General features: G+C 45.4%; 1 protein-coding gene across 11 annotated transcripts in view; it reads right to left on the bottom strand.

The window, feature by feature from the left end:
- Positions 1 to 1,789: 1,789 nt before the first annotated feature.
- Positions 1,790 to 13,325, bottom strand: part of LOC112266907 (E3 ubiquitin-protein ligase TRIP12) — a 50,210-nt gene continuing 38,674 nt past the window's right edge. For all 11 annotated transcript variants that reach the window (XM_024444819.2, XM_024444825.2, XM_024444822.2 and 8 more), the window contains 16 exons: positions 12,997 to 13,154; positions 12,691 to 12,764; positions 12,407 to 12,606; positions 12,035 to 12,162; positions 9,495 to 9,646; positions 8,896 to 9,038; positions 6,261 to 6,417; positions 5,947 to 6,045; positions 5,589 to 5,703; positions 5,151 to 5,305; positions 4,706 to 4,870; positions 4,160 to 4,324; positions 3,964 to 4,077; positions 3,758 to 3,852; positions 3,569 to 3,672; positions 1,790 to 3,203 (listed from right to left, as the gene is read on the bottom strand). In XM_024444819.2, the coding sequence (XP_024300587.1) occupies positions 3,007 to 3,203; positions 3,569 to 3,672; positions 3,758 to 3,852; positions 3,964 to 4,077; positions 4,160 to 4,324; positions 4,706 to 4,870; positions 5,151 to 5,305; positions 5,589 to 5,703; positions 5,947 to 6,045; positions 6,261 to 6,417; positions 8,896 to 9,038; positions 9,495 to 9,646; positions 12,035 to 12,162; positions 12,407 to 12,606; positions 12,691 to 12,764; positions 12,997 to 13,154 (2,221 nt within the window). In that variant the 3' untranslated portion in view covers positions 1,790 to 3,006. The remainder of the gene's footprint in view (positions 3,204 to 3,568; positions 3,673 to 3,757; positions 3,853 to 3,963; positions 4,078 to 4,159; positions 4,325 to 4,705; positions 4,871 to 5,150; positions 5,306 to 5,588; positions 5,704 to 5,946; positions 6,046 to 6,260; positions 6,418 to 8,895; positions 9,039 to 9,494; positions 9,647 to 12,034; positions 12,163 to 12,406; positions 12,607 to 12,690; positions 12,765 to 12,996; positions 13,155 to 13,325) is intronic.

Below are 13,325 nucleotides of genomic sequence, written 5' to 3'. Positions count from 1 at the left end.
CCCTCTCCTATCTTACCTGCCTTACCAATACTTACTTAATTTAGGACCACCTGGTGCCCTAACCAAAATACAGGGGGTGGTCCACCCAGGTCTTACCTAGTGTGCCTAGACAGTGAATATACTACGGGTATATGTATGCCCGCGGGCCTCTTGCCTAAGCACTCCCTAGGTGCCTTCCCCTTCCCCACTGGGAACAAATTAAACAGGAGAACAAATAATTTCTCAAACAAACTAAGAAACAAAGGACATCAAATAAGCTCTATCTGAGCAACAAACTCACAGAACATACATACAGAACATACCAACTGCTACCAACAACTAACACAGTAAATTATCCACAACCATCAGCCTCCTCTCTCAGCAATGACCTCCCTCACATTCAATCTCTCTGCAATGACCTCCCAGCAATGACTCTCTCCTGAACAGAACACTGGCTTTTATATTGGTAGAGCGTTGGACTAGTTACCGGATTACCAGAAGGTTGCAAGTTCAAACCACCAAGCTGACAAGGTACAAATCTGTCGTTCTGCCCCTGAACAGGCAGTTAATCCACTGTTCCTAGGCAGTCATTGAAAATAAGAATTTGTTCTTAACTGACTTGCCTAGTAAAATAAAGGTTAAATAAAAATAGCTTCAGAATGAATGTGTAACTGGACACAGCTACGTCTTGACGAGGGGGCGGGGTCAGCTCTCCAATTAGCATGTCGACCACTCAGCTGCTTGAGGGATTTCAGGAAGCCATTTCCTGAAATAAACACATGCAAATACACAAACTACAACACATAAACTGGGGAACGTAACAGTTGTGTATCGGAGGACGCATGACTTTCAACCTTCGTCTCTCCCGAGCCCGAACGGGAGTTGTAGCGATGAGACAAGATAGTAGCTACTAAAAAACAATTGGATACCACGAAATTGGGGAGAAAAAGGGGTAAAAAAAAATCATGTGATTTTCTGGATTTTTTAAAATTTTATAGTTGAAGTGTTACCTTTCAGTTAAGAACAAATTCCTAGACAATGAGGGCCTACCGGGGAACAGTGGGTTAACTGCCTTGTTTAGGGGCAGAACGATCTAGCAACCTTTCGGTTACTGTCCCAACGCTCTGACCACTAGTCTACCTGCCGCCCCAATTATGCAACAGTGTTCTGCACGCTGACTGCAATCCTTTTTTATAAGGGAAGATGTTAAACATTTTCCTTTCCTACCCAAGGAGGCTAAATTCCTCCAGAGGTGACATTCAAGACCACCTCTCTGCCTGTCCCCTAGCATCTCCCTGGCCGTGACCCTACACTGAGGGTGTCTCAGGGAAAGTTGAGAACAAAAAACGCATTTCCAATTCACACTATTAATATAACATTTTACATACATAGGACAAATATAAGTGCCACCAAACTATACTGTATATCTCAATTGTCATGACCAAATCCATATCCCTCTCAGGACATGAACAATGGTTCTAAAAAAAAGAGGGATGAGTTCTTTAGAATGACTCGGTCCTTTCAAAGTAAATTGTGGTGTTTACTTCATCCATGCAGTTGATACATAAGGGCTTTGTCCACCAGTCACAGAAATATCAATCCTTCAAGTACTACTCTTAATAAACCATGTCATCGAAATTGGTAGGGTCTTTGGTAATCAGCTGCTCATATAAAATATTTAATCAGATACGTTATGAATCAAGCAACTCCTACTCCCATTGATCACCTCTAGGATTATACCCGTCAGTCAAAACCACAGAATGGAGGATAAAAACAAACAGGAGGATGGATTAAATAAAGACAACACAGATGAGTCAAACAGTTACTTTATTTTATGTTCAGGTAAAAACATGAACCTGATGCAGTAAATTATTGCAGATCTTAGAAACCAGCACATGAACGATTAGGCCAGGAGAGCAGAGTGGGGCCCTCCCCTGGCCACAGACTGCAGGTGCACACCACGGTTTGTTCCAAGCCAGCAGCCAAAAATAAACTACAGCAAGAAAAAAAAATAGAAAATTAAAAAAGGTAAAGCAGACATCCACCTCAAACCGGGCGTCAAACTGCATATAAACTCTTATTCCATAAATGAACTTGAAATGCTATCTGGCCATGAAATGAGTCAAGCCAAATGTGTGCGCTCAGCTACAACAGGGATTGGGGGTGGCAGCTCAGCGCAAGGCCCAGCCAATCAGTCTTCCCAGAGGGCACTCCCTCTGGGTCCAGCTGAGACACACTACTACTCCATCAAAGTGAGGGCAAAAATAAAAGTCCAACACATTGGATAACTCTTATAACATTTGAGCTGAAGCTCTGTAATTGTAGGCCAGAAAAACAATTTCAATTGAGGAAAAAAAAATAAAGAGTAGGTACTATGCTCTTATCACTACCCGCAGTCAACCAACTGCAACTCTCGTTTCCAAAAAATGTATAAGCAAAAACACAGAGGGGGAAAAGCAGAACCAAAATGCAACAAATTGGGGCCGTATAATACACGAGAACAGAATGCAAACAGACAAACTGAAGGGGAAAGGAGACACGAGAACAAAGAGCTATTCTATCAAATGTGTAGAATGAGCAAAGTCTGCAAATTTTTCTGTACAAATTATCTTTGGAGCTAAAGTGAACCTAGCTTGCTCAATGGACCTCCCCTCCCCACCACAGTGATGTCATTCACCACTCCGGAGAAGAAACATCCCTTTAAATATCACACAGCAATGCATTTAAAATGTCACCCACTTTTTTTTCTTTTTTCTTTTTAAACATTACTCAACTACTGATATAATTTTTTCGCAGTTTTATTTATTTTTTGTTCTGCGAGTCATGTAACGCCTTTGTAGGAGAGACAGGGGCAGCAAATATATATCAAGTCCTTTTTTAATTTCTGCAAGCTGCGTTCTCTAACAAGAAGGCTGTACACATTTTGCCTTGATGTAGGTGATTACAAAAAGAAAAAACTAGAAGGAAGTCATGATTACGTCGGTTTGCTGTAGAAGGCATTTTGAATGGGAGAGAGAGACCGCGAGATCAGGACAGGTGGAAGGACTGCTGGCCCTCTCGGGCCGCAATCAACAGTTTCTTGCGCATGATCTCGATGCTGGAGTAGTCGGGCAGCTTCAGGTAGTTGACGCAGGTCATTACCGAGGGCAGGAAGTCGTCCGGGTTCTCTGTTGACTCAAAAGTCTTCCGCACAATGGTCAGCGGCGGGTTCAGACTACGGAAACCTGGAGGAGAGAGGTCGCATGCTCAGAAACAGATCAAAACAGAGCCATGGTTGGATTTCGTCTGTCGACATACTTAATATGCCTTTTGCCTCGTCCCATTCTCTGTCCTTGAGGTCCATGGTGCCTATTTGTGTGGGTTTCCAGTAGGGTGAGCGGTGTCCCGTTCATTTCTTTACTAAGTGCATGAGGGCACGACATGACTGCAGTTTAAGTTAAAATGCTCCGCAGTCAGAAAACATGTCACCCAAAGTATGGGCTTGTTCAATCCACAAAGTCAGAGAACGGGACCCACGCATCTTCGAGGCACAACAATTCTTCAAGTGTGTATGGTGAGTGAGTGTGTGTAGGTATCCCTGACCACTCACCTCCAACAGGCAGCCTGGGGCTTCCTGTGACAAACTGCAGGAAGAGTCTCTGCTGCTCTGCGTCAAAACTACTGAGCACATCAAACAGGAACCCAACAGCACGACTGTGGAGCGAAACAGACAACACATCAAACCACGGCACTCTGGCAAGTCCTAAACATGACACTCAATGTAGGTCTGGTCGCTGACCTGTCATGCGTGTAGCCGTGGTCGGGACGACAGCACTCCATCAGGGTCTTGACGTCCCAGGTCTCGGACTTGCTGCCACAAAGCAGCTGATCCAACTACAGGTGGATGGGAGAGCATAGAGGGGGTTAGCAACGTGACACCCTGAAGACAAACAGAACAGCTAAATAAATAATTGTTTCTTGGGATTAGCGATAAGCGGGACTCACCTCTTCAGGGTAGAAATACTGCAAGTGATGCAGGGGGAAGACCGACTCGAACCCTTCCCTGAAAGACTCAAACTGCCGGGACACGCCTTCGTTCATCGTCCAGTAGACCACCAGCTGTAGAGAGAAGAGGACCAACGGTCAGGTGGTGTGTGGAGAGTCTATATGTAGGAGCCCTGTGTGTGTGCGAGCTACCCACCCTGAGGTACTCCTCCAGGTTGTAGATGGTGACAGGGACATCCTTGCCCCCCTTCTTCAGCTCAATGTTGGGGAAACCAGGCAGGGTGAAGTCCAGGCCCAGGTCCTCCACAGAGCAGCCGTTCATGTTGAGACTCTCCAGAGCTTGCTGCAGGGTCTCCCTTGTCTAGGAGAAACACGGAGGAAACAGGCCTTTTATTAATATGGGGAACGTAACATGGAGGAGCAACGGCAATCTGATAGGGAGGGGCCATGCTGGTTGAACTCAGAAGTTAGGCTAGCAAAACATCAATGACACTTGAGTAAAGCTGCAAATTCTGACACGCATGAACTTGTGTGGACTGCGAAGCCCTTTGCTCAGTGCGTGGTGAGGAGTCACAGAGGGGATGTCTAGTGAAGTGTAAATCTAGCCTTACTATAGCTACCACTATGAACGCCATCTCTGAGAAAGACCTCCGTTAAACTGTCCAAGTTCTCATTTCCAAAGACAAATTGTAATGACTGAGGTTAGCTGCGTCTGGGGAGGCTGTGTATATCAGGGACTGACCTGGGAGAGGTCCTGCTCCAGCCTCTTCTTCTGGCGGATGATATCCTCCAGGTGCTGGATGGACTTGGCCACGCCCGGGTCGATGTTGACCAGGTCGTGGGAGCTGATGGATGTCTCGTGCCGCAGCATCCACTTGTAGAAGGGCAGCCCCAGGGGCAGGTCCAGCTGGGAAGGAGTGGAGAGGAGACAGATGTGTTAGTTCAGCAGAGGGCTCCCCACTGAGAGGTTCTGGTGAACGTAAAACTCTGCTTGAAAGGTGAAAGCATGTATGAGGGCTGTAGAAGAGGAGAGGTACATCACCCAACTTTATTCCTGCAAACGGGGCTTAAGTCAAGTAATGCAAGTGTAAAAATCCACTCCAAAAGGACTAAATAGAAGGTCTAGAAGCATTGGCATTGGAGACTACAGAGACTGGTCCAAGGTACAACAAAGTGGTACGGTTTACCAGTCTGAAGTCCATTATGGCCTTGGCCATCAGCTTGCCCAGGAAGCGGAACTTCATCTTGATTTTGGCGATGTGCGCCGGTTTGGTTGTCCTGCCGAAGGGAACGGCAAACAGCCCTCGGGAGCTGAACATGTACTTGGTCCCTTCTTGGCTTCCTGGGAGACAGAAAAATCAAGACAGTGGAGAAGAGAGGAGATTTAGGGAGAGGAAGAGATGTTCCAATGTGGGTGTCCTCTTCAGGAGCCCATATCTCAGCAAGATGTGACTAAACAGTTGCCACCTAGGCGCATTTTGGAAAATTGTAGGAGAGCCTTTATATCTAAAATAAATCAAATTTCTGTACAGTAGTTTATTTGTTACAGAAATCACTACTAAAACATTTTTAGGAGCTCCTATTTAGAGAAATCTATTCCCCAGAGAGTTGGAGTAGAAAGTTACCTTTGGGGTTGGACAGGGTGACCTCCTCACCCCTCCACAGCCCAAGGTCGGCCCTCTGCAGCTCCTGGGAGACCAGGGCGTAGAACTCCAGGGTGGGACCCAGCCCTGTGCCCACCTGACAGAAGGATAGGGGGGAAGAAGGGAGAGAGCGAGGCCGAGTAAGAGGAGAGAGAAAAGGAAAAGAGGGAGGGAGAGAAAGAAAGGAGGGAAGAGATGAGCTTCTATCCAATAAGTTCAGGGTCATATTCAAAATTGAATCCCCAAACGACGCGGTATCTTACGGTATCTTACTTTTTATGAGAGGGACAAACTCAAAATGAAGGTGATTGAAGTGCTCTGTTGAATGCGTATACTGTACCTCGTTCTCATACTGGATCTCCAGCATGGCTCTGGAGCTGCCGAGGTCCTGCATCACTGACTCCGCCTGCTTCAGCAGCTCCTCACGGTTTATCGTTCGCTGGAGACAGAGGGGGACGAGCAGAAAGGAAGAGTTAGTGACAAGACCAACAGGAGTCGGCAGGATACAAAAAGCAGATGAACTGGCTGGATAATTGTAATTGGGGACATCCACTCTTCTTGGCTATACTTGAACCTATTCCAGAAAGGCATTTGAAATGCATGCATTGAGCTGATTGTGACATTACACCAACATCATTCTAACATTTTCAACACCTTTTTCCTGTCAAGGCGGGGCGCCACGCGGCTGTCCTGAGAATCTGATTGGTTGATCTCGGGGTTGGTGTCGAGGAGGCGCTGCATGGCCCGGTCACGGTCAAACGCTGTTACATAGAAGAGCATCTGCCGTGTGTCGAACGGGAAGAAGAAGGGACTGGGGAGGAGGGAGAGTGAATGAAATAGTTGGTCAAAATACATGGCATATATAGATATACACACATACACTGCCAGTTTATTAGGTACACCCATCTATACTGAACAAAAATAAACAACGCAACAGTGTTGGTCTCATGTTCATAAGCTGAAAATAAATTGAAAAAACAAAAATGGTTGCATCTGTATTCCCAGTCATGTGAAATCAATAGATTAGGGCCTAATGCATTTCTCAGTTGACTGATTTCCTTATATGAATTATAACTCTTTGAAATTACTGCATGTTGCCGTTATATTTTTTTATTCAGTGTAGTACTGAGTCGGTCCACCCATAGCCTCCAAAACTGCCTGAATTCTGCGGGGCATTCTACAAGGTGAAACGTTCTACAGAGATGTTGGTCCATGCTAATGTGATAGCATCATGCAGTTACAGCAGATTGGATGGCGATACATTCATGCTGCGCTCAGCCCGTTCCATCTCATCCTAAATTGGATTGAGGTCAGGGGACTGCACAGGCCACTCAAGAAAACTGAACTTGCTGTCATGTTACATGTTATTCCACTCCTCAATTGTCCAGTGTTGATGATCGCATGGCCACTGGAGCCGCTTCTCATTTTTTGCAGATAGGAGTGGAACCTGGTGTGGTCGTCTGCTGCGATAGCCCATCCGTGACAAGGATCTACGAGTTGTGCATTGTGAGATGCAGTTCTGCGCTGTTATTGGTCTGTTCGTGGCCTGCCTGTTTGCAAGATTCTTTCCCTCCTCCTTCTACGTCTCCAAACAGGTTTTCACCCACAGGAATGCCACTGACAATGTTTTTTGTTTGTCGCACCATTCTCAGTAAACCCTAGACACTGATGTGCGTGTGAAAAGCCGAGGAGTGCAGGAGTTTGAGATATTGGATCGGCGCACCTGGCACAGGTCAGTCGCTCAGGTCACTCGTTTTGACCATTATAACGTTCAACCGAAACATAACTGAAAGCCCCGATGCCTTCTTTACATACAGTGCATCCAGAAAGTACTCAGACCCCTTGACTTTTCCCACATTTTGTTATGTTACAGCCTTATTCTAAAATTGATTAAATCATTTTTTCCCTTCAATCTTCACACAATACCCCATAATGACAAAGCAAAAACAGGCTTAACAATTTTAGCAAATGTATTAAAAATTACATCTCCAGGGATGTTCAATCGGGTTCAAGTCCGGGCTCTGGCTTGGCCACTCAAGAACATTCAGAGACTTGTTGCTGTCCTGTAGGAAGGTGAACTTTCGCCCCAGTCTGAGCACTCTGGAGCAGGTTTTCATCAAGGATCTCTGTACTTTGCTCCGTTCATCTTCCCTCGATCCTGACTAGTCTCCCAGTCCCTGTTGCTGAAAAACATCCACACAGCACGATGCTGCCACCATCATGCTTCACTGTAGGGATGTTGCCAGATTTCCTCCAGACATTCCGCTTGGCATTCAGGTCAAAGAGTTGAATCTTGGTTTCATAAAAAAAGAGAATCTTGATTCTCATGGTCTGACAGTCTTTCAGGTGCCTTTTGGTTCCAAGCAGGCTGTCATGTGCGTTTTACTGAGGAGTGGCTTCCATCTGGCCACTCTACCATAAAGGCCTGACTGGTGGAGTACTTCAGAGATGTTATCCTTCTGGAAGGTTCTCCCATCCCCACAGAGAAACTCTGAAGTGCTGTCAGTGACCACTGGGTTCTTGGTCACCTCCCTGACTTAGGCCCTTCTCCCCTGATTACTCAGTTTGGCCGGTCGGCCAGCTCTAGGAATAGACTTGGTGGTTCCAAACGTCATTCTTAAATGGAAGGAGGCCACTGTGTTCTCGGGGCCCTTCAATGTTGTAGAAATATTTTGGAACCCTTCCCCAGATCTAAGCCTAGACATAATCCTGTCTCGGAGCTCTACAGACAATTCCTTCGATCTCATGGCTTGGTTTTTGCTCAGACATGCACTGTCAACTGTGGGACCTTATATAGACAGGTGTGTGCCTTTCCAAATCATGTCCAATCAATTGAATTTACCACTCCAAATCAAGTTGTACAAATATCAAGGAAGATCGTAAACAGGACACACTGGAGCTCAATTTCGAGTCTAATAGCAAAGGGTCTGAAAACTTAAAATGTGTAAAAAGTCAAGGGGTCTGAATACTTTCTGAAAGCATTGTAGCTAGCCATGTGACTCAATCCGTTTTCGTGGAAGGTGTGTAGTACCTAATAAACTAGTGAGTGCGTGTGTACGTGTGTACACACACAGTTCCTTATGTGGGGGTTAATCTTGTGCCTATAAGAGAAAATTGGAATTTACTTCCTGATTTGAAATTGTCCCCAAGCCTGGTCTAGACATGCAGTTTGAGGACATTGCATTACTGAATACTAGGCCAGTAATGCTTAGTATTCAAAAGCTAGGCAGCTTTCTTTGTGTTCTGAATCAGTAGGTGTTATGAGCTGGAAAGTAGTCTGATGAGTTACCAGGTCTTCCCAAGCTCTGTGAGCCAGGTGGGGATGTTGCCGGTCATGATGACCAGAGGGTCCTGCAGCTGTCGGTTGGCCTTGGCTGTCAGCTTACTGTTGATGAACTCACTGGTGGGGATGATCTCCTTAGACACAGCATTCTGAAAAAACAACAACCTCAGCCAACTGGAACTACAACAACGCAGTGCCTCTGCCCCTCTGATGCAAAGGGAGACAGACACAGGCTGCTAGGTATTGTTTGAAGAGAGTTATTTGGGGGCAACTGTGTGCACTAAGAGGGCTGTCTAGCTAGCAGACAGTTATAGTGATGGTACACTGTGTTTGACCCCCTATAAGCCCACAAAGACAACGAAGACATATTTAGCATTAAGTAGATCATGTATGATAGACAGTGGAATCTGTTGGAGGCAGACCTACAGGCTTGTGTCCCAAATGGCAATTTGTTCCCTACATGGTGGACTACTCTCTTGGACCTGGTAAAAAGTAGCGCACTACAAAAGGTTACAGGGTGCTATGTGGGATTCGACCAGTAAGTTTGTTAGTGAAGTTTGAGCCAGTATCTGCGGGGTGGAGGGAGGATAGAACAGGCTACTCACGTCGTACAGGTAGAACCAGTAACTACTAATGGAGTGCAGCACCCTCAGCAGCAGGTTGACGTCCAGAGACGGGTCGTCGAAGGTGATGCTCTCCGGGGGCTCCGACATGAGGTACATCTCCAAGGGGCTGGCCACGCTGGGACACACGCCGTCTGGGAGGGGAGAGACAGCAGGTCAGGTTCATATTCATTAGTGCACCCTTCCTGTTTCAGTCATTTTCTTACGTTTTGTGCCCAATGAATGTAATGACGCCCAGATATGTAGTAACTAAACTGACATGGTAAAATGTTCAGTATGAGATAAGGACATGAATGGTCAGATTTAGTGTAGGTGATAGAATGGTCAGATCTATGGCGTGCACTACTTTCAAAGTAATACGGTGTAGAGAAAAGGCTGACATTTGAGACTGAAAGCCCTTTGGCCCTGGGGTTGGCGCAAAAGCACTTTGGGACAACTGCTGATGTAAAAAATACATTTGATTAATTGATTAAACAGACAATATCTGTGGGTTTGTGTTAACAGGTCATCTCAGGTCACATTCATTGATGGTAAAAATTTATAAAAATAAATAAAAATAAAAAAAGAGTCAATTAACCATTCAATAAGCCCCGCCCCAGAATTTTGGGCATGCTGATTGATAGCAAGCGTAGACAGACACCTCGGACAAGCTCACGTTTCAAACACTTAGAAGCCATGGATGGCTATGGCAAAAAGAGTATAAAAATTGTTTTTTAAAAATTGGGCTCCCGAGTGGTGCAGCAGTCTAAGCCACTGTATCTCAGGGCAAGAGGTGTCACTTTAGTGCCTGGTTCGAACCCGGGCTGTATCACATACAGCCATGTTTGGGAGTCCCATAGGGCGGCTCACAATTGACCCAGCGTCGTCCGGGTTTGGCCGGAGAAGGCTGTTATTGTAAATCAGAAATAGTTCTTAACTGACTTGCCTAGTTAAATCAAATTAAAAAAATATTGCCTAAATAATTGTGCACCAGGGCACATTCAACTATGATACATGAAATAGAGCTGGTTGGAAGTGTTTTCAAATCCAAAATTATACTGTGGTTGTATTGTTAGAAACGTACGAGACCATTCGAAAGAGCAGAAGTGAATCATCTTTTTTGCACCAATCTCCGACAGTGTAATTACGCAGATCAAAACTATATAGGACCAAAAGTGTTTATGGGGGGGAGGGAATCTCTTCTTGAATATATAGTGGTTTCCTTTAATGTTTTCATTGCACACAGACACTTTACCAGGTGTTTAAAGACGATGTTACATATAGGGTTAATATAAATGGTTATGCATGTTAGCTACATAAATTGGCTATATTAGAAATATAGTGCTCATCTGCTGTAGTCATTAGCAAACGATTTGATAGCACCAAAAGTGTTTACCAAATTGTACAACACGGACAGTGCATTCAGAGCCATCCGGTGGCTAGCCATACTACAAACCTAATTTGCCAGGTTCCGTGTAATGACCACAACATTGCAAAGAGTCTCCCATTAGCAAGGAGTAGACTGTCTCATTTCATTGTGCATTAACCTCTAAAAGTCTAAGCCGTTGGGGGTGGGTGGGTTCTACTATGCTAACATATGGAATGGTTATAGCAAGGATCACATTTAGATATTCAATTTTGGTAACACTTGAAGTATAAAAAAATTATAATAATATTGAATATGGCCTTCACTACTAGAGACCATAGAAACACATTGAATAACATTCATAAATTGCCCCCCCAAAAATTATCAAGACATTTAAGTGTCTCTCCTATATCTATGAGATAAGAAAGCTCAGGAAAATGTGGTTATTGGGACATTTAACCCCTTGCCATAAAACTACCTCCATACATTTGTATGGCTTACCATTAGACAAGTTCCATGACACTTGTGGAAACGGAGAACATCTTTCCTCTACAGATGTTTTTTGTGAGAAGACCAATTTTTGGGTTGTCTCATGGTCTGACAAGCACCGCTGTAGATGAGCCACGACATAGACAGACGTGGTGGATTGAGACGCAGCCCATGCCAAAAAATATCTAGCTTTAACTGACAAATTATGTTACTTAGATTCACGCAAGGGTGCGTCAATAGAGACTTAAGGATTAAAAACAGTTTGAGATCATTGTGAGGAGTTTTCTCCAGTGGTTTGAAAGGGGAATTGGGCTTCTCGCGAAAACATTGACAGAGGTTGCAACAGTACCAAGGTGGGGCAGGGCTTTGCGAAAGGTCCATTAACTTGTTTCAAGCAGGAGAAGCAGGTCAGATCAAATCTTATTAGTCACATGTGCCGAATACAACAGGTATAGTAGACCTTAGTGAAATGCTGAATACAACAGACCTTACAGTGAAATGCTTACTTAAATGCTTGCCCCTAAACAATGCAGTTTAAAAAAATTACTTCCTCCCCACTGTAAATAGTACATTAGAGTTCCACTACAAAATAAACAAGCAGAACTGGTCCTTCTCAATCTCCAGGCCAGTAGACAACAGACACCCACCCCACCAGTCTAGGCCCAGAAAGGGTGGTGGTGGTTCCTACCGTGCCACAGCTCGTCCTGTTTCTTAGCGTTGCGGGGTGAGGTCTTGGTGGGGGCGGTCTGTGCCCGGCCCCTCTTACCTCCCACCGCATCCTTAGTACCATCCTCATCATCCCTCACTGGCTTATACCTGATGGGATAGAGAGTGTGTGTAAATCATCACAGGGAAAGTGACTACATCACCATGTCAGTTAGTTGCATTCGTTCACCAACTCAGCCGCCTATAGACCTGTGTGTGTGACGCATCACCGGGAAGGTGGCTATACTGCACAAGCCTAACAGCCACCCACTACAAAAATCAGTCCTTTGTGTTTGTTAACCAGTCCAGCCTATAGAGACTGGTGTGTGTGGCCATCCAGCATAAAAGGGGATACCATATGGTGTGGGTTTTGGTCCAGATGCCAGCCCGCCCGAGCGGGTTGGCCTCGTCGTCCGTGGACTCTCTCTCCTCCTCAGACTGCAGGCTGAACTGCCGCACTGCCTGGTACACCGTCATGTTGTAAGGCAGCAGGTGGTCGCCGATGTAGAATTGTAGCCGGTGGCGCACACTGCCAGAGTTCAGGAACTGGGCCGCCTGTACCAGGATAGACGGTCAAGTTAGGGAAGAGGTATCATCCAATATTGAGAGTATTTTTGCAAGGACATTGTAGCCACGTACCAGCGATTCGTCAATTTCATCGTCTGAACCATCATCGTCACTGTCCTCATCCTCCTCTCTGATTCGTCCGTAACCTTTAGAGATAAAAAGTCCCATTGAGCACGTCAGCATGTTACCCATTAATGTCAGCAATGCAAGGAAACATTCTATTCTGCCAACAGAAAAGGAAGAACAGAAATACTCTGGGAAGGAACTTAAGAAAGCGGCCCAGCTGGGTGAAGATCATTTGTGGGTGACCTATGTCCTCACGGAGTGAAAGGGCTTAAGTCAGTAACTCAATGCAAAGTGAGAGTTTCCCGTGCTTACCTCGGACAACCAGGTAACGTTCAATTGCCTGTACCAAGGCCAGGGGATCAATCTTCACCGGGCCCCCCTTCCACTGCTTCACATTGGTACAGTCCGGGTGCCTCTGCAGCTGACACTTGAGTTGGTGTGTGTTGAAGAACTTCAGGGCCTGAGACCCTCTGAAGGAGAGACACACAATCACAATGATAGAGGTGAATATTGGCAAGTCCCCTTCACCTATACCCATATTGACTTCACACATTAATAAATGGACAAGTGAATGACTGACATTAAAAGAGAATGTTTGTGGAACAAAAGGAAGAAATTGAAGGAAGAGCTGGGACAAGGTA

The sequence above is a fragment of the Oncorhynchus tshawytscha genome, linkage group LG14, assembly GCF_018296145.1.
Source record: "Oncorhynchus tshawytscha isolate Ot180627B linkage group LG14, Otsh_v2.0, whole genome shotgun sequence".
Lineage (NCBI taxonomy): Eukaryota > Metazoa > Chordata > Actinopteri > Salmoniformes > Salmonidae > Oncorhynchus > Oncorhynchus tshawytscha.
This window is presented reverse-complemented; position numbering and strand designations above follow the sequence as displayed.